Below are 22,376 nucleotides of genomic sequence, written 5' to 3'. Positions count from 1 at the left end.
AAGAAGAAGAAGAAGAAGAAGAAGAAGAAGAAGAAGAAGAAGAAGAAGAAGAAGAAGAAGAAGAAGAAGAAGGCAAGAGGTCCTGTACATGGTGGTGGGGAACACAGTTATTGTATTAGAGTTTATATGTTTTATGTATATGATTTTGTTTTTGTTATAGTTAAAAATTAAAAAATAATAATAATAAAAAAGAGAATAAACAAAACATTAAGAAAATAGGAACAAATTGGCTGGCGTAATCTCCAAAATCATTCTGTAACTCTCAATCTTCCTGGTGGCGCTCATATCAAGAACCAGCATTCAGCTAGCCTTATTGCTGGTTTATTGTTGGCTAGCTAACACTGAAGCATTAAAATACTTATGCTTCAGCATAAATGAAAAAAAAAAAGAAATACTTCAAACTCTGAGTTCTGATGGAAGAGGAATTGGATGGGCAGGTCTTATCTTTGTGGCACTGAACAGCATTAGGGGTATTGTAGTTTCCTGTGAGGGACCCTGTACAGAGCATAATCAGCAGAGATCACAATATCCCTAGTGCTTTGCAGTGCCACACAACTTAGCCCTGCCTAGCCAGTTCCTCCTGTGTTTGACCACAGCAATGGAAGGCTTTTTTTCTCATTTATGCTGCAGTCATAAGTTATAATAAATACCTGAGGGTTTTTTTGGGGTGGGGGTCGCTGGCTGGGGCAATTCCAGCAGCCTTCAGGAAGTATAGTTCCAAATATATATAAAACCCCACCCCTAAATATTGGGCTTTAAATAGCAAAATATTTTCTATACTTTAGGAAGAGTTAGTTCAAATATATATCACATATACCAATTATATCAAATTCTAGTAGACATAATTTTGTCTTTCATACAGCAGGTAATAGTTGTACAATATAAATGCAGCATGGAGTCACGTTTTGTGGCAAACAATAAAGATAACAGAAAGGAAATTTAAAAGTGATTTAGTAATTCTTGTGACATCAACTCTGACTTATGGTGACCCTTTTCAGGATTTCCTAGATTGAAATTAGAAGTAACTTACTATTCTCTTCTTTTGGGGTATCCTACATATTCATCCACTGCAGTTGAACACACTTGATTTTCTAAAGAAACAAGGTCAGTGGCTGCTGACCTCAACTGATTGCTGACCTTTATTACACTGGATACCTACCAAGACTGATTTATTAATACCAGATATGCTTGACTAAGCTGGAGTAATACCGGCAAGTTATAAAATATCTTTAAATGATATATAAGACACTATCAACATTGTCAAAACTGGATTCTACTCTATTGGATTTTACTCTGGAGTAAAGGAGGTTTGTTAAGTGGTGATGGCAAACTATAGCTAATACATTCCTGTCACAACTAGATACATACTAACTTGTCACATGACCACCACCTTGATAATTACTTGTAGTTTGCTTCTGTATTTTCATTTTATCCAAATAAAATTCCAACAAGATTCTGGCCAATGAATAAATAATAGCATAATATTTGGTAAAACTTGTATGAAGAGTCACACTTATGTACTGGCATGCAGTGTCTGGAAATACTGTTTGGCTCTTACATCACAGCGGGATTCATTTCTTAACATATTAATACTGATTTTCTGAACAAAATCCTGAAGTTTTCTGAATTCTACTTACCCCGCTAACTGTGGGTCATTAATTGCACTTACCAATTTCTAAGATAAATGCATTAAAGCACTTAAGTCACTATTTCCCAGGAGGAAAATGTTGATATTTCCATAATTATTATCCTTTGGCAAGAAGAATAAAAATTATTACCCTAAAGTCTTTGATGGTGTGAAATGAATTTTGTGACTCACATTTCAAACATGAAAGGTTTGTACAGAAAGCCTGAAATATTGTACTGTGTCTAGAAGTGTTTCCAAGAGCTTATGATGATGAATGAAGCTTGCCTTTTTCTTCATACACAACTGAAAGAGTGCCTCAAGCTGTGCTCGTGTTTCTTCTGGCAACCTGCTGAGGCACTCACAAAGATAAGAGAGCCTGGGAAAATTAGATTTTAAAAAGAAGCAAACTACATTCTATCTAAAAGAATACTTTTTTACAATTCAAATTGTGAGTTGCATCACACTGGGAATTTGTACATATTCAACAATTGTATTTTCACAATATATTTCTCTGGAGGGTCAGTGTGTTGCAGCTAAGCTGTTTAGTACAGCTGCTTACTTTTGAGGCTATATCCTGGTGAGCTTAAGGGATTCTGGGCTTTTTACTCCCTGCAACAGAGGTTAGGCAGCTGAAAAATTGTATAACTTCTGTACAAGAATTCCTCTTCTTTCAGGATACTGACTAGCAAAATAATCTCTTCCCTTAGAAATTTAAGCGCGGGTATGACTATTATTTCCTGTGATTCAATTTGTAGTGGGACAAAAGGAGGAAGGTTAGTCATGCTTGTATTTTATCCCTCGCTGCATCATTCCAGTCTGTCGGAGGTCACTGGTGTGGCAAATCTGCTCTGGCGTTTAGTCCAAACACTGAAAGGCCTATCAGAGGTGCTAAGCTTCTTTTAGTGGTTGAATTCACTACTTCGGATGGCTCTTGTAAGTTTTATAATTGATCAACTGGTATCTAGTCTAAGGTTTTGTCTTCCTCATGGAGATCAGCAAGCTTGGTATGTCTTTGCTTTTTTATGTCACAACTCATCATATAGCTGGAAGGGATACTAGGAAGTGTCATTTCTGGATGAGGGATTGATAATTCTCCCAAGGGGATCTGTTTAAGGCTACGATATCCTGCAGTTCCTAAAGCCATATTTGTGTTCACCCAAGGCACACTCCAAACTATGCCCACCTAAATTATGTGGCTGCCAAATGTGGCAACAATTGAGGAGAAAGTAATTTAAAGAGGCATATAGTGGTTTATTTCACGAGCCAGTGTCCAGCCTATAGTGGGTCCTAGTTCTCCCGAAACTAGTCTCTGGGCCCATCAAAGTTGCTCTTTACTGTTGTAAGAATCTTAAAAGTGCAGCCTTTGGGATGGTCTGACTCAAGAGAGGCCTTGAATGAGTCACATTGCCATAAGGAATTTGTGTATTCCTATCCCTCTACAAGTGCTAACTCCATGGCCACTTCCAAGAGGCACTATCAGCTGAAATGAAAAACTGAGACAAGTATGAAAGCCGCACTTCCAAACCTGGGGCCAGCTTGGGCAAAGATATGGCCTCAATATTTGCTTGGACAGCTGACTCCCACTATAGTGACCCTAATGCAGCTAGCAGCAGTACGTTCATATATACTTTGCTAAGGTCCCTTCTAGGATCAAAATCCATGTATCAGTGAAAGACAATAGCAGAGTCAGGGAAGAGGACAAATCTACCTGTGAAGGGATGCTAGGAGGCCTTAGGGTAACCCTACATGAGTCTGAGCACTTACCCCTAGTGGATCTCTGCTTCATTGAGAAACTATCTGCTCAAAAGGCAGTTCACACATTCTAATGGATTGAGATGGATCAATCCGTAAGTCGCCCTAGATGAAAAAGCTGGGAAGGAACTGGAAATCAGAATCTGGCTTCACATGGTCCCAATAACCGATAATAATTGCAGATTGCAAACTAAAGACAAAGACCAACTACGAGATTCCCTAAAAAGGAAGGCAGTATACTGTACGTATCAGCAGGACAGGTTTCTCTAGTCTTCCACCCACCCGAAATGCTCGTGTCCTCTTGCTTGAGTGAGTGTCTCTTTTTTGTTTCAAGGCACAGCGATCTGACCGGCTACTCTCTAGAGACGCTTCCCCTCCCCCGACCTGCCCGCCCACAAGGCGCCTCCGCCCTCCACTGCCGCCACCCCTCCTGAAAGGCCCGGGAGTCTCTTTTCGAAACATCCGAGAAGCCCCTCCCCTTCCACCCGCCCACTGAATCCGAGGCCCAATCCGCTTCCCTTTCGTGCCGGAGGATTCCGGCTACGCCCCGCCCCTCAGATTTCGCCGCCCGAGCCCGTTGCTCAGCAACCTCGCAGCACAACTGGGCCCGGCCAACTCCGGCGGAAGCGGAAGCAGCTAGAGAGAGGATCCTGAAGTACTTCTGGGCGTCTGGCGCGAAGGGTTTGAACCGTTGGTTGGTCTCCTGGCAGCCGCGGTGGCCTCCAGCACTCGGTTAGATCCTCCCTCACGGGGTTGGCAGGAGCTGCAGCCTGGCTCGGGGCCCCGTTGGGGAGCTGGCTCGTTTCCCAGAGCAAGAGGGGAAGGAAAAAGGCAGGAACGGGGGCGGCGGAGGAAGGCAACCCAGTTTGCTGTCCTCACGCCCCACTTTCTCAACTAGCGTCTTGCGTGCGCCCTCGCCCTGCTTGTGGGGCTGGGTTGTGCTCCGTTATGTAGGGCGGCCCTCCCTTTTTTTCGGGCAAGGTTGAAAGCTGCCCCCAAAGCCTCTCCGTCGTGCAGAGCGTGAGGTAAATGGAGAGCATCCTTAGCGTGAATGGGCAGGAAGAGGCGGCGGCGAGGTTGCAGCCAGGGAGGGACTCGCACCCCTTGAGAGTCCATCGGTGGGACTTGCTCCCGAGGAAAATGCCACTGATTCTGTTCTGCACCCCTGAAATTATGTCCATGAGTATTGGTCCCATTACACTTAAGGGAGCAAACTCTGAACTAGATATGCAGAGGGTGGGAATGAAAAAGCCAGTATCTTAAGTGTTTCTGTTTGGAGTGAAGTACTCGTGGACGAAGAGGGGCTTATGTGGGTGTTAGGGTCGTGTCTTGAAGCAATGGTCCTCCCTTCACTATACCCCAAATCCTGAAATAATCCTGTAGATTTACACAGAAGTAAGCCTCACAGGGTTTAACGAGGCTTACTTTGAGACGAGTGTGCATGGGATTGCAGGGTAGTCAATGTGGAGCATCCATCGTTTATCCTCACAATTAGAAGTTGGGGTTAAAATGTCAGTGGACTTTCTGGCTTGCTGGTTTGGTAGCTGTGTAACTGAAACTAGAAAATAATGTAATAGCAGTGGTTTTATGGACAGCACTCAGAACTAATAGAGGTAGTATGTTAAGAAGAACTGATTTGTGAATTTTTTTTTAAATTGGGACAGTTGGGCTATAAAAGTCAGATACCAGTTTGTGCACATTTAATATTTTACAGCACTGTGATATGGTTTTGCAGTGGATTAGTTATTGGCCACTAGGTCTGTCCAGGAGGGAAAAACTACACTGGCTGAAATTCTGTTTTTTCAACAAGGAGTTTCATAGCATTATGCCTCCTTAGCCACCTTCCCAGTCAGCATATGTTTTTCTCAAATTTAATAATGTTGGATTAGATTTGGCCATGTTGTAGAATTCCTTTTTTTAACCTTAGTGTTGGGGAAGTGAGCTGTTGGCCATATATTAGTAGTGAAGGATGGGTGGGAGAAAATGTGAGCCCACTGATTTTCATGTTGCCTTCCACATCTTTCTATGTCTCCTCTAAGGTTCCAGCTTCCTGGGGAGTTACACTTGTTGTCTAAATTGATCATTTCCACAGGGCTTCTGAAATTAGTCCAAGGACTAAGGTTGTCCAAAACTCTTGTAAAAGAGAAAAACAGTATTTAATTTTTAAAAAAACCAAAAACCCACATCTTGGGTATGATCACATGGGTTATGAGTGCTTTCCTTTTGCGTTTTGTAACTTGTGAAGATTTTTCTGACTCAGTGAATACAGTATATCCATATGAAGCAATACATAATAATATATGTTGTTAAAGTGCACTTTTTTTCCCTTTTCATGTCTTGTCATCTTCTGCAATCTTATTTCGGTTTTTGTGTGTTGTGTTTTCAGACCTTTAAAGTACATCTTTGCACTGGTTGTTGAATAATCACAATGAGTAGCGAGGAAGAAACATGGGAGAAATTGGATGCAGAATTTGATCATTATGTTGTGGATATGAAACCTTTTGTTTTGAAACTGTCTCATAAGTCAGGTAAATATTAGAAGGAAGTTCTAAAAATTTTGTTCTTCATTTTAAAGAAGCCTGTTTAAGCCCCATATCGTAAATTGATGTGTTTTTTTATCTGAGCCTTGCTGATTACTCAGCTGCCTATAATTAATGAATTCAGGTGGGCTTACAATTCTCCTTTTTATTATTGGTTGATTGTGAATAGAATTTGGAGAAAAAAATGGGATTACAATGCAGAGCAGCAATCCTGGAAGCCAACCCAAACCCCCCCCCCCCCCCAATTCCTGGATTGCCACAGTGTTGTAATCTGGGTGCCAAGTACACTAATTCTTTACACTAATTATTGTGCAGAGTAAGTCTAGCATAGATTTTGTTTATTTATTTGCCACCCACACTACCCAGAGATCCATTGTAGTGGATAGAGAGATCAGGTAAAATAAATAATATTATTATGGACAACAGTAGTTACACCCACTGCTGTTTAATGGATTTGTAAGGAATTTTTCAGGATAAATGCTCCTTCCAAGATCACAAAAACAGAATAATTGAATTGGAAGAGGCCTATAGGCCATTGAGTCCAGCACTCTGATTTTAAACACACTTATGGGATAGTTAGCAACAAATCAGCTTCATATATTGTAAAGTTTATTTAGATTTGTCAGACACCCAAAATAAATGTATTTTTATTCAAATTTTACACTATTCTCATAGCTTTTTTATTCAGCATGCATAAGAAAATGTATACCCTACATATTTCATTTTAATTTTTAACTGACTTTTTGTGCATGGAAATTTCAGGGTTTTAGTGTCTTAAATGTGCTTTCCTGCTTAAAGTTTATGGTGAAATACTATAACAATGTAGATTTATTTCCTTTAATATTTATTTGAATACTGTATGTGGTTCATTTATTTCTGTGCAGAAGTACTTATTTATGGAAAAAGCCAGTGTTCTAGCCATTGTAATTTCATCTTCCTTTCCCCCTTCAGAACGTCAAAGGTGTGCACTTTGGATTAAAAAACTTTGTGAGCCATCAGGTGCAGGCACAGGAGCTGTTGGTCGGAAGAACCGGAATTTATATGCAAAACTGCTTCTACATATGCTGAAGAGGGGAGTACTGGAGGGACCCTTTACCCAGAAGCCAGACGCAGGGATACTGAAAACTCTTCCTTCATACATGGTGACTATTTGCATTGCTATAGCCATCAAGTTACTGTATTCTGTGTTTATGGAGATACAGAATTGCTAGTAGTTCTGCTGGAGAAAGTGGAAGTGGGCCTTCCAATGTACTCCTAAATCTAAATCTGAATATCTGGAAAAGATTTTGGAGGCGATACCTAGAGAGAACCCTTGTTGGTGGTGGGTGTCTACTGATGTGACATTGTATGTGTACTAATAAGCTTCCATTTGACATTAAACAACCTGAAATTTACTTGTTGATATAAATATGGAAACAGGGTGGTTTGAAGAGCCAAATAGTAGTCACTATATGCAGTGCAAGGGACGTGGTGGTGCTGTGGGCTAAACCGCAGAAGCCTGTGCTGCAGGGTCAGAAGACCAGCAGTCGTAAGATCGAATCCACGCGACGGAGTGAACGCCCGTCGCTTGTCCCAGCTCCCGCCAACCTAGCAGTTCGAAAGCATGCAAATGCAAGTAGATCACTAGGTACCACCTTGGTGGGAAGGTAACAGCGTTCTGTGTCTAAGTCGCACTGGCCATGTGACCATGGAAGATTGTCTTCGGACAAAACGCTGGCTCTATGGCTTGGAAACGGGGATGAGCACCGCCCCCTAGAGTCGAACAGGACTGGACAAAAATTGTCAAGGGGAACCTTTACCTTTACCTTTATATGCAGTGCTGCTATGCAATATTGAGTCAATAATGTGTGAAATGGAACTTTCAACACATTCATTTTTTTCTTGATATTTTGTTGCGTAGAAAGAGTTGATTGGATGTCTCAACTCACTTGTTCAACTGAGTTCAAACTGGAGAAATGAAAAAAGGAAAATTAATCGAAAACTAATATAATAGCAAACAAACAGGAACTATACTTCTGCTCTGATCTGTTGTAGGCGAGATAATTTAATCAGTTTCTAAGTAACCACAAGGTTCAAAAGATGAAATTACAAATACATGCTTAAGATTTTCCAAGTTTTCATAATGACAGTAGGATTCAGAGGTGCTAATGTGTTATATCTGTTCATAAATGTTGTATTCCTGTCACCACCTTTTGTGTATTCTGTGTGTAAGTTATAAGCGTATGCACACAGGCATATTTTTCTTTTAATATTGTAGCATAATTTATCTACTCTTATGATGAAACCTCTAACTAAAATTTAAGTAAGTAACCTTGGAGGAATTTGCACCTGATTCTTTAGGAATATACAAGTGTTATCCCCAAAGGTATGTTTATCATAGAATGGAGTATTTGTTCTCTCCCTAGTCTCTTGTTGCTTTTGATATGTGAAAAGTGCAACATGTACATGTGATTAAGAACCCTAATTTTCTAGCATTCTTCATGGAAAGTGGAATAAATGTGTGAGCAAGAATGTCTTTTCAGAGATGTATTAATTCTCACATGTTGAAAATTAAAACAGTGAGTGTAGGTACTACATGCTTACTTTTATGTATGGTGAGAGCATCCATGGAGATAATGACCCAATAATTCTTTCTTTTATTGATGTTAGCTATTACTGGAAGAGCTTGGGCAGACTGCTTTATGCCCACCCCTGGTGTGGAACTGGGAAAAATAGCGTCAACTCAACATTGCATTTGAACAGAGTATAAATATGTACACTAGTTTAGACTGGTGCATGCAGCCAATTCTTAATGGTGTTTTTTCTGCTTGAGTTTTAAAAGCAGTTTGGGAGTTTGGCACAACAGTTGGAAAAACAGCAAAAATAATTTTTATGAATATATTTTTTTCTTGTGATCTTTCTGGAAATTAGGAACAGCAGTTTTAGATATGTGTTAGAATATAATGGGGAAAATAGAGGTATCAGATTAGTCAGTATAGCCTTGGTAGCATAAATTGTTAGATGCACTAGTGTCTGATGATAATAAAATGTGTATTACCCTTTCTGAAAGTCTTAAAGCTCTACATTTTCTGTCCATACACAGGAAATAATGTAGGATGGTGACCCCAATGAGTGTGAAATGGGAGGGGTTTATGTGTGCTAACGTCAGAGATAACACTAATATGGAATATGAATTGTTTAGCTGTCAGCTTCAGCTTTTTGATGTTTTGTTTCTGGTGTTAAGTTGTAAAGGTGCTTGAGTTTAATTACATGGAGCACAATCTGAGACAGTTGAAATCAAGATTAGAGTCTTCAAAGGATAACAATTCACGTTTTTAGATCTATATGTTTTATGATAATCCTTATGTACTATTTTACAGAGTCTAGAAATGTACAGAGTTTATAAGACAAACCTAGGGATTATTTGTGGAAACTTGAATCACCAAAACATATTTTTAAATTTTAAATTTTAAAATGTAGTCTATCTACTTCGATGAACCAAATTCAACAAGAGTGCTGAGTGATAGCCCAGAAGATTTACCGGACTGGGTCAGGGGAGAACTGGGGCAAAGTGACTGCAAACAGAACGAGTCCTGGAAGCTTTCTTCTAGAGAGGAGTCTGCTGTGCTAACCTCACCACTTGTACATAGGTAAGAAGGGGAGATTGTGATAACGTTTAATGCGTTCCAAATAGGCCAAATACTCACCGTTCAGCGAAGCTTCAGGATGGCCGGCAGCCATTTTCGCGCCCTCGCCTCGCTTAACGAGGGCGCGAAAACGCTGCGCGCGGCCATTTTGGGCCATTTCCCGGCTTCCGGCAGCCATTTTGGCCGCCGAACAGCTGATCGTTGGGGTTCGTTTTGCGAAGATCGGTAAGCAAAACGCTTACCGGTCTTCGCAAAGCGAATTTTTCCCCATTAAAAAAACGTTCAGCAATCGCATTAGCGATCCGAAAAAACGGATCGCTATGCGATTTCATCGTTATACGGTGCGCTCGTTAAGCGAGGCACCACTGTACTTTTGTAAAGGTCCCCCTTGACATTTAGTCCAGTCGTGTCTGACCCGTTTCCAAGCCATAGAGAGCCAGTGTTTGTCTGAAGACAGTTTCCGTGGTCACATGGCCAGCCTGACTAGACACGGAATGCCATTACCTTCCCATCGAGGTGGTACCTATTTATCTATTAGCATTTTACTTGCTTTCGAACTGCTAGGTTAGCAGGAGCTGGGGCAAGCGACGGGAGCTCACTCCATTGCGTGGATTCGATCTTATGAATGCTGGTCTTCTGACCTTGCAGCACAGGGGCTTCTGCGGTTTAACCTGCAGCACCACCCACGTCCCTTTTGTACTTGTCCACCTCCCGATTATTGCTAGGCACTACCTAGCACAGTTTACAGTTAAAGGAAATACAAGCTATAGAATATAACCTAAAAATAACAAATCATTAACATTAGGACAACAAATAATTAAGAATAGTCAAGATATAATCAATTGGTCTAACATAAAGCCAAAGTTAAACTGAATGATGGCAAGACAGGTGGCATAAGTATGTCAAGGCTCAAGAGTGTGCCCTTAAAGGCTTCTGCTAATAGCCTTGTCTTGAACTTCCCCTTGAAAGCTGAAAAGGAGGAGGCCTGGTGTAGCTCTACCAGGGTTGGGGGAGGCATTCTGTAAGGATGATGCCACAACTGAGAAGATTTGATTTCTTGTTGATGTCTTCCTGACCTCAGCATGGTAGCATGACCTGTGAGGATTGCATGGCATGGGCTGGTGTTCTTAAGGAAAAGTGCTCCGATACGTAACAAGGTCCCAAGCCTTTAAGGAAAGGAACAGGAGTGTAAGTTTCCATGGGGCTCGGTACTAATTTGATGAAGATACAGAGCAGTGTGTTGTTCTTAAACTGCTCATTTTGTATCTTTTAAAACACAGGCTTATCTTTATATTACTGTATATGCTGCTCACCTTTATAGAGATGTTTTAATACAGTACATATTTCATGTGTCGTTTTGTTCATTCTTTTAATCACATTGAGAATTTTATAGTTCCCTATGTGTATACATGGAATACAAATAATTAAAAAGTGAATATGTCTTAAGTGCTAAAGCAGCAAAATCTCTATCTCTACTTCATGTTAAAAATACTTCCTGCGTTTTTACCACTTGGGGAGTAATTTATTTTATTTATCATTGCTTTGGAAGGCTTATTTGTTTGGTAGATTAATCTGAAAACTGGGATGAGGCCTAATTGTCCCTCTAGAATCCTCCAAACGCTTCACCCTTCTGTTAATGTGCTGTGAAATGTGTTTTTTTTTTTGCAACTGCAAAATGAAAGCAAATTGTACAAGGAGCATGCATCTTATTTTGAAAGAACAATCCTTTTGTCCGCTCAGCCTTTGGCTGCTATGGAGAAACCAAGAAACATTGTGAAATGGGATGTGCCTTCTACTCTCTGTCTGGGTAATGCTTCTTTAAAGTTTTATTAGTTTTCTCATTATTGGATAGCATGTCCAGATAGAAAGTTAGGTATCTGGCTGCAGAGCAAGAGCTTGGGAGTTCAGTTCCCCACTATGCTTCCTGTGAGTAGAGCCAGCCTGGGTGGCCTTAGGCAAGTCACACAGTCTCCCAGGACACCGGCAGAAGAAGGAATTGTATACTCCTGAGTACTCTTAATTTGGAGACCACTGAAAGGGATTGCCATAAATCAAAATTGACTTGATAGCACGTAAATATTATGACAGATAGCTGAGTGATTTAGCTATGTGGCTGCAGTGCCAGAAGTTGGGAGTTTGATTCCCTCTGTGCCTCTTTGACAATGACTGGTCTCAATGAGCCACTGGGTCTTTTCTAGCTCTGAAGTTCTAAAATGATGATGATATCTACCCAAGGTTAAATTCTAGTTGGTGGTACATAATCTTTTTAAATAATAAATTACTCTTTTGTTTCTTTTTTTGTGTTCTTTGTAAAAGTTAAAAATGAGATTCATTTTACTTGCATATTTGGAGAGATGTAAAAATAAGAACAAGACAAATCGGTAAATGCTCATGTAGAGTAACTGAAGGATAATTCATGCCTGTCTATTCAAAAACATTCTATTAAATTCATTAGAATTAGTCTTAGATTTTTTTTTGAGCTAAAAGATGACTACTTTTATCTGGAATCATTAGAAACAAATATATTCATAGTTGGAAGGCAAGTGGAGTTTGTATATGCAGTGCCTGGTTAGGACTCAGTTTCATTTAGTGTTTGAAGTATGGAGGAGAAAAGAACAAGCCCAATGTAGTAATGCTGCTTTATTTTATGTGAATAGTTTAAGACCTAAAATGCTTTTTTACTAAGCTTTAGTAACTGAATCCGAAAAAAATACTGCTCATTGTTATAGCCATTCCGGTTTCTGCATGTAAGTCACTAAAATAGTCAGCAGGTGGTGCTATTGTTGTGTAGAATATTGTTGTGACAAATTAATTTTCTTTTTGGTTTTTTTAATTAACGGGTGGTGTCTGTATGTGTAATGGGATACCCAGTGTTGTGCAGTGCATAGAGTAATGGAGTAGGACTCAGGAGCCCTGGGACTGAATCTCGGCTCAGCCATGGAAACTCACTGGGAGAGAGGTGGGACTTGTAAAACCACTCCTTAAAAATCTCACTTACATTGAAAACCCTATTAGGGTTGCTATAAGTCACTTCTGACTTGATGATACTTTACAACATAACAGTAAGTGTAATATGTGGTACCTACTCTGTCTTCACTTGGGTTACTGTAATTTGCTAAAAATATTTCTGTTACATTAATAAATTGTAAATAGTAACATTTAATTGATTATGATAGTGTACAACACTTTTTTGTTCAAATAAAAAAATTGCTGAATGTAATTTAATAGAAATACTGCTCTTTAGTTTGCTGCTTTTTAGCATTAATCATACATTTGGTCAACCTTCTCTATATTGTTGTCCTCCAAAGGGATCTATAGGTTCCATCTTCCCAGGACATCCTGGTCACAAGCAGTGCTCACTAGGGAATTGTAGGCCAACTTGTTTAAAGGCCACAAGATTAATCTGGCCTAAACCACTCTTGATAAGGACAAACTGACCTGAAAAATAGGGAGAAAACCTTGTGTACTCCAGTTGTTTGAAGAGCCTCGTGGCGCAGTGATTAAACTGCTGTATTGCAGCCCAAACTGTGCTCACGACCTGGGGTTCAATCCCAGGTAGCGGCTCAAGGTTGACTCAGTCTTCTGTCCTTCTGAGGTCGGTAAAATGAGTACCCAGCTTGCTGGGGGGCAATGTGTAGCCGGCATAATTAATTGTAAACCGCCCAGAGAGTGCTTGAAGCACTATGGAGAGGTATATAAGCAGCACACTTTGCTTTGCTTTTTGTTTGGTGCTATAAGCCTTACAAACTCTGGTCACTGTAGGTAAGTGGCCAGGGATAGTGGAAGTTGTAGTTCAGCAAATGCCATTTTTGCATTCCCTGATTATATTGGGTCCCAGTTGCACCCTGGACAGATTCAGACTTGCCTACTCCTGCTCTAAACTAGTTGTTCCCAAGGTTCTCAAATTTGTGAGCCCAAATCATAGACTGCAAGTCCCCAAAGCTATGAGTGTTGACTGTGTTTATTTCTAAGATCTGTACTCCAAGAATGTCTGGGTCCACATGATTGGCAGCTGTTATCCTAAAGGAAGAATGTACAGTTAGGGTGTGGTCTTGGAGTCGTTTTTTATCCCATTTCATGCTTGGGCTAGTTGTTGCCCTTTCTGGAATGGAGTGACCTTGCTACAGTTCAGCCTTTGTAATTACCCAACCAGAGAAATGTTCTTAATATAAGAATGTCTTGAGGATTCTTCAGAACCATTGGTAGGTGTGCCATTCTGGCAGCTGGTCATTGCTCATTGTGCGGATATGTAATATAATGTTTCAAAAAACAATTTGATGGTTACTCAATTACATGTGAATGAGTGCCATGTGGAGACCAACAACATTGTCAATGGATAGTCTCTGTTTATTTGGAATCAATTACAGTACTGTACTAGTCTCCAACTACTTGGTACAATAGGATGATCAACCAAAATGTTATGGTTTCAATATTTGGTCAATATATCTCCCCTTCAAGGTTGCAAACTGAGTTTAATATCCCAAATGGTGCGATTTTTGTTGACAAAATGGAAAAGCTTTATCAGATTCAATCTTTTGACAACTAACTTCTAGAAATAGCCGACATTTGGATTGTAGATTTGCCATTTTTAAAGGGTGCCAATTTTGGGACTCTGTTTTTTTAACACCACAGGATATATCCTCCCCATCAGAACAAGTATGTGATGATAATTTTGAAAAAAACTGCAATAGTTAAGTGGTGCTTGAAGATGACAAATTTATCTCTCCAAAATACCACTACATCAAGCCTAACAAACTATACTGTATATCTAAATTAAAAATTATCTCACTTGGTGTGAATGGGCTAGAATAAGGGTGGATTCGATTTAAATCAAATTGATTTAAGCCAGGATTTAAATTCATTTTTTTAAAATCCGCTCTGGCTAGAATGTTGAATAAAAAGAAAGATTCAGAACACTACACATCAAGAAAATCCTATCGTTTTATTTTGCAGGAGACTCACCACAGAGTTGACAGCTCATTTGTTCTCCAGCACAAATGTAAAGACTGTTTTGCTGTTTCAGTTACCTGCAATTATTCCTGGAACTGTTTTCTGTGTATTTGAAAAGTTAAAAGACTCTAAATGATGGTACATTTTTGTAAAAGATTTGTTTGGTAGAACAGAAAAAAAAATAACATTGGGCTCAATATGTTGCCCATATTTTTACCAAGCCATGTTTCTTCAGAAGGTGCTTAATTTGCTAGAGCCATTCAAAGAAGAGTCCAAAGTTCTGGGAGGCGCCTTGAATGCAAAATTGAGTAGTCTCAACACAATTAATTACCATGAAAATATTATTTCCACCACCTACTTGATACTGTTAAGGATATTTGTTGGATAGACTCATGGAGATTATTATATCCTATAAGAAGGAACTACTCATTTTTCTCACACAGGCATAATACTTACACAAGAGTGTGTTGTGTTCTAATTTCTAGTTGTAGGTCAGAGAATTTTAAGCATGCATTGGTCCTGTCACTGCATTGGATTGTGCAGTGATTTGAGTGATTGTGCGTCAATATGATTTGCCTGCCAGGTTCTTCTGGTCCTTTAATCCCAGCTTAGTTAGATGTCCAGACATATGAGAGATAAAAATGGAAAAGGACTCTCTTTGACTTAATTAAAGGAAAATTATCTCCAGACCTGAAGATTATAATCTTATGGCTCTCAATGAAAGCTGTAGAATGAGAGAGATGAATCAAATAATTTTGCACTTAAAATATCCTCTCAAGTAATAAAGGGTCAATTTATCTCAGATTAAAAATTTAGATTCCAAACATAAGGTAAAAAAGCAGAAGTGTAGGCCATGAATAAAATCTTTTGTGACCTACAGTATATTTATCAGAAACATTTATAGTATGGAGATAGTAACTCTAAATTATTGACAAACAGCATGAATAAAATAAAATATAGGTATCACACAAGATGGAAAAAGACAAAACATCAAACAGCTAATTTTTTAATGACCAGTTATTAAAATTCTTCTGATTTTAAAAAATTGACCTTGGACCAGAATTTTTTTAAAAAAAGGAATCAGTTACTCAGGATGAGCTTCTATCAGCCATTAATAAGCTGAAAGCAAATAAAGCCCCTGGTTTGGACAATCCCAATGGCAAAATTTATAAAACCCTGAAAAAGCAAGTAATTTTGATATTTTTCCTGCTGTTTAACTCATTTCTTAATGGGACGTTAATGCCATTATTGTGGCAAAATGCAAGAAACATTTTTATACATAAAGGAAAAAATCCAGGGCAAGTGAACACATATTACCTAATTACTGTAATTATCTAGGGTGCAAACATTTTCAGAAGTGTTCTGGCAAATAAATTAGGATCATATGTTACATGGGATCAATTTGGATTTATCAGAAAATATCTGATTTTTTATATCACTTGATTCTTGTTATTATTCTGGATATTAAAATTAGCTCCAAATCAATTGGTCTTTTATCTTTTGAGGCCCTAGAGGTATTTAGTAAATTGGAGTGGCAGTACCTCCTAAGATTGCGTAGAAAAATTAATCTGGGAAAGACATCTACAGCTGCTCTGCAAACTCTTTGTAGCAGCCAGTATTCTTAAAACTAGTGGTTTAGATTGTAATAAGAGAGGCATCAAACAGGGTTTCCCCTCTCACAGTTCTTTTGGCATGGAGCCAATTTCTTTAGAGGACCCTTAGAACTGTTGCAATAAAATGGGAATCATTGCCTTCTAAACAAGTTTGTAATTAAAGTGTCAAATCTTAAACAAGACAGCCTTGGATTTTTGTACCTGTTTTCTGAATTTGTTTATTTGGCATTCTATCTTATCTGTTAATATAAATAAATCTAATATAAATAAATCTAAGATATAATGTTGCCATGTACCCCAAACTGAAAGAGGTGGTGTTTAGGCTGTTAAAGATTTTCTGCAGCTTCATTAAAATAACTAGGTGTTCTCCTTCCAGATAATCTAAACAAAATTGTCTCTGTAAACTCTAAACCGCTATTTAATCCAATTCAGCAAAAGATTAATACCGGAAAAAGCTGAAGCCACTCTGTTTAGAAGAATAGCCATAGTTAAGATGTCAGTAGTATGGAAACTTTGTTATTTGTTTTTAACAATTCCTTATGAATTACCAGATGCCTTTTAAAGTGCTGATGGAAACTGATATCAGAATTGGTTCCTAACAGTAAAAGAGCTAAAGCTCCAAATTCTGTCTCAGTACCACAAAGAGAGGCAGTATGGAGGTCCTCAGCGTCTAAAGTCACTTTTTGGTGTTTCTGTTCCAATCATTATTGACAGTTCTGAAAGATCTAATCCTTATTGATTATTGGCAGTGGACGAAATACCTTGAAAGAATAAAAGGCCTTCCATTTCTGCCTTTTTCACATGATACACTTGATAAATTCAGCAGTCTATTTCTTAGGCTCATCTTTATGAACTGGAAAAGTTGGTAAAAGAAATGTGTTCCCATTATTTCCCTAATAATGCTTCCTTAAATCCATCCTCTGCTTTTTAACAGTGACAGGCACTCCCAATTCCAAGACTGGAAGTCCTTTGATTTAAGGTCTCAGTAGCAAAATGTAATATATAGCTGCATAATCAGCTGGGTTAAGTGCCATTCAATTAGCTACACATCTTTCAAGTGGCTCATTTAGCATCTCACCTCAGATGAGAATTCTAGTGGTCCAGATCTAATTCCCAAATTCTGACTTGAGGATTTTGTTATAAAGTTTTCAGATCAGACTAGGGGAATAGCATCTAAAATTTATCAAATCCTTATTGGAATTCAATATAATAATTAATCTGGCCCTAACAGAATTTGGTAAAGAGATATTGCGCTTACAATTGATGACTCTGTATGGAAGTAGATACAGACTATGATTTCAGTATGCTCAGTTTAGCTAAGATAAATGAGCACTGTAAAGACAACATACTGTTGGCGCTACATCCCAGTTAAGCTGTGTTTTATATCAAGTAATATTCATGTCGGAGATACCAACAGAACAAGGAACATACTGTATGTACAAATGTGGTGGGGCTGTATTTGCATATAAAGTTTTTGACTATTTTTTTTCGCAGAGATATAAGCAATAGAAGAATATAAGCAAGATACAGAATTTTCCCCATTGTTAGGTTTATTGTCTCTATTTTCGAGAGATAATTACCAGAATCATGCTGGTGTTCATGTAATATTTGTCATACTTGCTCTGGCTAATTCAGGTTAATAGGCAACTTGCCGGGCAGTCCAGCTACAAAATTGAGATGTGACCTAGTATTTTGTCAAGTCATACAGCACATAACTTACACAAACACCTGTAGGATTCCAGCCATTAAATCACTTCTTCCTAAGCACTTAATTTTTAACCATTGTTTGGCTGCCAGATTGGTTACAAGAACCTTTCCAATGCAAGGCTATTTCCATAAAAAGGTGGAATTCATTAGCTCTGACAGAAAAACTTAGTTTTCATATACTATACAAGGATTAAGGTACAGTACATGGATTTCTTCTTTGTGGTCTCCGTGAACGCACACATATGTAGGAGTATATACAATACCACAATGGCATTGTTGTCCAGTGGTGTCCCCTTAGTTCCTTTTAGCCGCTACTTAATGATCCCACCAACCTAGCGGTTTGAAAGCATGCAAAATGCGAGTAGATAAATAGGTACTACCACGGTGGGAAGGTAACGGGCGTTCTATGTCTAGTCATGCTGGCCACGTGACCATGGAAGATTGTCTTCGGACAAACGCTAGCTCTGTGGGTTGGAAATGGAGATGAGCACAGCCGTGTAGAGTCGGACAAGACTGGACAAGTTGTCAAAGGGAACCTTTACCTTTACCTTTTAGTGACCTTGGCAACCTCAACAGTTTCTCTGTTTCTCTCGTGCTTACTTTAGCATCTCCAACTTTCTTCTTTTGTGAGATTAAAAACAAACAAACAAACCCCACACAAAACCTTTCCTTATTAGTACACCCACTCCCTGAAGCCTTGGACTGTTTGCAGCAGTCTTGCCCTGTTTTCATCACCCCCTCTTGGTCTTTCAAATGCTGCGTCATCTGTGTGAATAAAGTACTGCTTTCAGGTGACCTATTGCTTAGGTCAGGCACACCCTACTCATTGCTGCCTTCACTGCTGCTGATTCACTCAAGCAGCCCTTAAAAATTGCCAATCTCAGCTGCTTTTAGATTTCTTGGAAAAATCACTGCAAGCAATCCGCCCAACTCACTTGCTGCCACGTTCACCTCCTTGCCCGGGCTGCAAATTCCTTTCCAAAACTACCATCATGGAAGAAGTTAAAGCAGAGTTGGCAAAGCAACCAGAGCCTCCTTCAAGTCTGACAGATGCTACCTCTGTGTGGTAACCAGCTCTGGAGTTCACTTCAGCACTGAAGCCATTGGCATCAAGGAAACAAAAGGCTTCCTCAGATTGAACCCGTCAGTTTGCAAAGAAATCCAAGACAATAGAAAACCTCCTATCAACCAGCCAGCCCCTGTGGAGCAACCAATGCCTCTACAGTCCTCGAGGCCCCTTAATAAGGACCCTGGAGAACTTGTCTGCTTGGAATCTATATTGGAAGAGAAACATTTGGGCCAACACTCTTTCTCACCAACTCCCTTGCAGTCTCCCAGTTAGGACCGGAGCCTCCTTCTCAGCGTTCCATTTAGCATGCCACTCCCCAACTCTTTAAAGCCATAGCCGAGACTCACTATCTAACTGGCTCCAAAGATTCGTACTGCAGCCTGTAGTACTGCTACAGCCTGATGCCACCTGCCTGTCCATGGCTCCCTGCCTTTGCAGGGCCGTCAGGGCAAGAGGTTCCTGACTCCCTTTCCAAGACTGCCATTTGGTTACTCCCTTCTGGTACGGAGGCCTGATGCTGGCCATCCTGGTTCCGCCTGTGCAGTCGCTCCAAGATGACATCGGTGTGGGCTGAGCCTGTGAGAGATCTGTTGAGGAAACGCTTGAGGTCAAGGATTGCATCTCCAGGTCCACAGGACTCCTCTGGTGTGCCTTCCTGCTCCAGCTTTGAAACACAGACAGGAGCACTGGCACACACCAAGTGGAGAAGGATTTATTTATTATCATTTATTTAAAATATTTATATGCTGCGTTCACCTAAAGGATCCAAGGCAGCTTACAGTATTAAAACAAAGTTAAAAGCTAAAAAAAATTATTACAGTATTAAAAAAGCATCAAACATATATGTTAAAACTCCTAAATAAGAGCAACATTAAAAGCTTAAGTAAAACAAGTGAATAAAATAATCCCTTTAAAAAATCCCCTTGGTTAACTAGTCATTTAAAGATTTGCTGATTGCTATGAAACAAAAAAAGCCTCAAAGGCTTAAACAAGTCATAAGTTGCTTCTGATTCTTAAGTCATTGCAACAAGGCAGCAGGATTTGTGTGAGATTCGCAGTTTGCACAAGATGTAAACATTGTCAGTGTCTTGAGAAAAGATCTTGGCTGCTTGCAACGTGAAGAAAACTTTAAAAATATAATTCCTTCTCATCTGCGGAGATGAGAAAATTGATGATTTACACCTCTAAAGTTATAGTGCCATTATTTCTATACTGCATGTTGACATTTGTTCGGTGCTTCTCTGACACTGTTTTGCTGTTCCCTCTCCAGTGATGGAAAGGATACCTTGGATAAATAGGAGATGATGGTTTGCTCTTTTATTTTAGAGGTGGGGAATTTGTGGTCATCCAGATTTTAATCAGTGACAACTCACAATGCTTCCTTCTCTCTTTTTTGCTCCCTAAAAATAAGTACTAGAAAACATCCAGAGAATTACACATTTGTCACTCCTGGTTTATTTCCAGAATTCTTCTGTTGTCTTTCCATTTTAAGTCACTACAGTGGTATATAGTAAACCAGTAAAGCTAAATTGTCCAGGAGTGCATTTGGCTGAATTCAGCTGGTGTGATAGTTATTCCCCCCTCCTGGGGTTAGTAGATTTGGTTGTAGTGATCTATCCTTTAATTATCTCCTAATAAAACTAGTAATGTAATGTTCTCTATGTAGGTCAATTGGCTTTCAATTTTCTTCTGAGCTCAATTTATGGCAGTGGTTTTAATTTGCAAAGACCGAAACGACTTTAGCTCAGGATATCTGAAACACTCTCTCCTTTTACATAAACCTGCCAGAATGTAGGGTACCTTTGCCTTTCTCAGCAACTCTGAGAGGCTCCTGAGAGACATAGGTAGAGTGTACACAACACAGACTTTGCTTCGTATCAGGATCTTGGTTGTGGATCTCTTTCCCAAGGAAAGTCCAACAGGTTCCGCACTTACTGAATTTCCGGCTTATGGCCAAAGCCGCATCATTTTATGTGGACGTGGCATTTAAAACTAATCTTGAAGTTGGCTTTTAGGGTGGTGTTGACCTTTTTAAAAAGATCATTGGCTTTTACGATTGATTTTTTAAAATGAGTATCTGTTTTTAAAGCATGTTTGTGTGTTGGTTTTTGTTGGTTTATTTCTTTCACTTTGGGGCACCTTGTGGGCTAAGAAGCAATACATACTTTGGATAACAATTACATTGAAAATAGTTGAACTCCAGGGAATGTTGGTGTTCACTGGAGAAAAAACTAGCAAGGACTATTTTATTTTGCAGTACTGTATGTCTCAAATGTTTCCCAAAGTGTATTAAAGAGGTCTGTGTGGAGAACATATGTTTAGGGGAGCACACATAAATTGGTTCATATGTGCTATAAGTAACCCCAAATGAGACTTCTTAGCATTTAAGATTGTCAGAGGAGGCCTTCCTATCGGTCATATTGCCAGCACAGGCACGGCTGATAGGGACACGAGAGAGGACCTTCTCTGTGGTTGCTCCCAGGTTATGGAATGCTCTCCTTCAGGAGATCAGGCTGGTCCCTTTTCGTCTATCTTTCTTCCTCTTTTCAAGCAGGCTTTTTACAATCATGATTGAGACCCTAATTGCCTTTTTAAAGTTAAGATAATTTTTAATGTTGACTGCTTTTAATTTGTTCAATTGTATTTTAATCAGCGTATGATTTAATTGTTTTTTAATGTTTAACTCTCTGTGTGATCTCACTCTAAATCTTAATGTTTCTGAGTTGTCTTTGCTAGCCAGCGGTAGCACTGCCATGAAGTCTCTCACTACATGGTGGTGTGTTTCAGTCCGTCATTTGTGAATTCTTAACATATGCATATGGTTTCAGTGTTAAAAAGGAAAATGTATAACTTTATATACACTAAAGTTCTAACTAGTGCATATTGCTTGGTCAAAAAGGAATCCCATCTGAACAAGTTTTTAAAAGTGCCTTTTAGAACTGGTATTGTTCTGTACCAGTGTGGTATAAGAATAAACTATAACAAGATATTATGCACTTTTAAAACACATTTTAATAATTTGTGTAAGAATTAGGAAAAAATTGAATGTTTAAAAATTAAACATTAATGAAATATTAAACAGTTTCTTTTTGGCTTTCATCTATTATTTAACTAGATAGGAAGTTTACTTACAATCTTCTGCACATTTCTTCTTCGATTCTTCTCCAATATTATAGTTGTTTTTAAGAGGAAGGTGATTGTGTAGGATAGTATACTAAATATGCAGTACTGAAATCTGTCTACCTAAATGCTCTTTTGTAGTACATCTAATGTCTTTGAAACTAAACAAGTTTCATGTTTGAAAAGTAGAAGTATTAATGACAGTTTTGAAGAAAAGCAAACTATTGATAAAATTTTTATTTCACCCAGAAAAACTAGGGAAAAAATGTGCAGTTTTTTTCAGTTGAAAATATTTATAATTGGAAGATTGGCGTTCAATAGCTCTTAAAACTTCATGGAGTTTTTGTATTCTGATTTTCTGCATTGTGGCAG

At 39.0% G+C, this 22,376-nt stretch overlaps 1 protein-coding gene across 8 annotated transcripts in view; it reads left to right on the top strand.

Annotated features, from left to right (window-relative positions):
* The first annotated feature begins 3,949 nt into the window (after nucleotides 1-3,949).
* Nucleotides 3,950-22,376, top strand: part of CEP112 (centrosomal protein 112) — a 455,788-nt gene continuing 437,361 nt past the window's right edge. For 7 of the 8 annotated variants that reach the window (XR_013541089.1, XR_013541088.1, XM_072990813.2 and 4 more), the window contains exons 1-4: nucleotides 4,057-4,404; nucleotides 5,766-5,907; nucleotides 6,871-7,061; nucleotides 9,379-9,548. Coding sequence is in view for 6 of the 8 variants with exons in the window: in XM_072990813.2 (XP_072846914.2) it covers nucleotides 5,808-5,907; nucleotides 6,871-7,061; nucleotides 9,379-9,548 (461 nt within the window). In the remaining 2 variants the exon portion in view is untranslated. Of the gene's footprint in view, nucleotides 4,035-4,056; nucleotides 4,405-5,765; nucleotides 5,908-6,870; nucleotides 7,062-9,378; nucleotides 9,549-22,376 lie in introns of those variants that run through there. The other variant, XM_072990811.2, reaches the window with a different exon arrangement.

The sequence above is a fragment of the Pogona vitticeps genome, chromosome 2 (genome assembly GCF_051106095.1).
Source record: "Pogona vitticeps strain Pit_001003342236 chromosome 2, PviZW2.1, whole genome shotgun sequence".
Classification (NCBI taxonomy): Eukaryota; Metazoa; Chordata; class Lepidosauria; order Squamata; family Agamidae; genus Pogona; species Pogona vitticeps.
The sequence above is the reverse complement of the archived record's forward strand: the minus strand, read 5'-3'. Positions and strand labels throughout refer to the sequence as shown.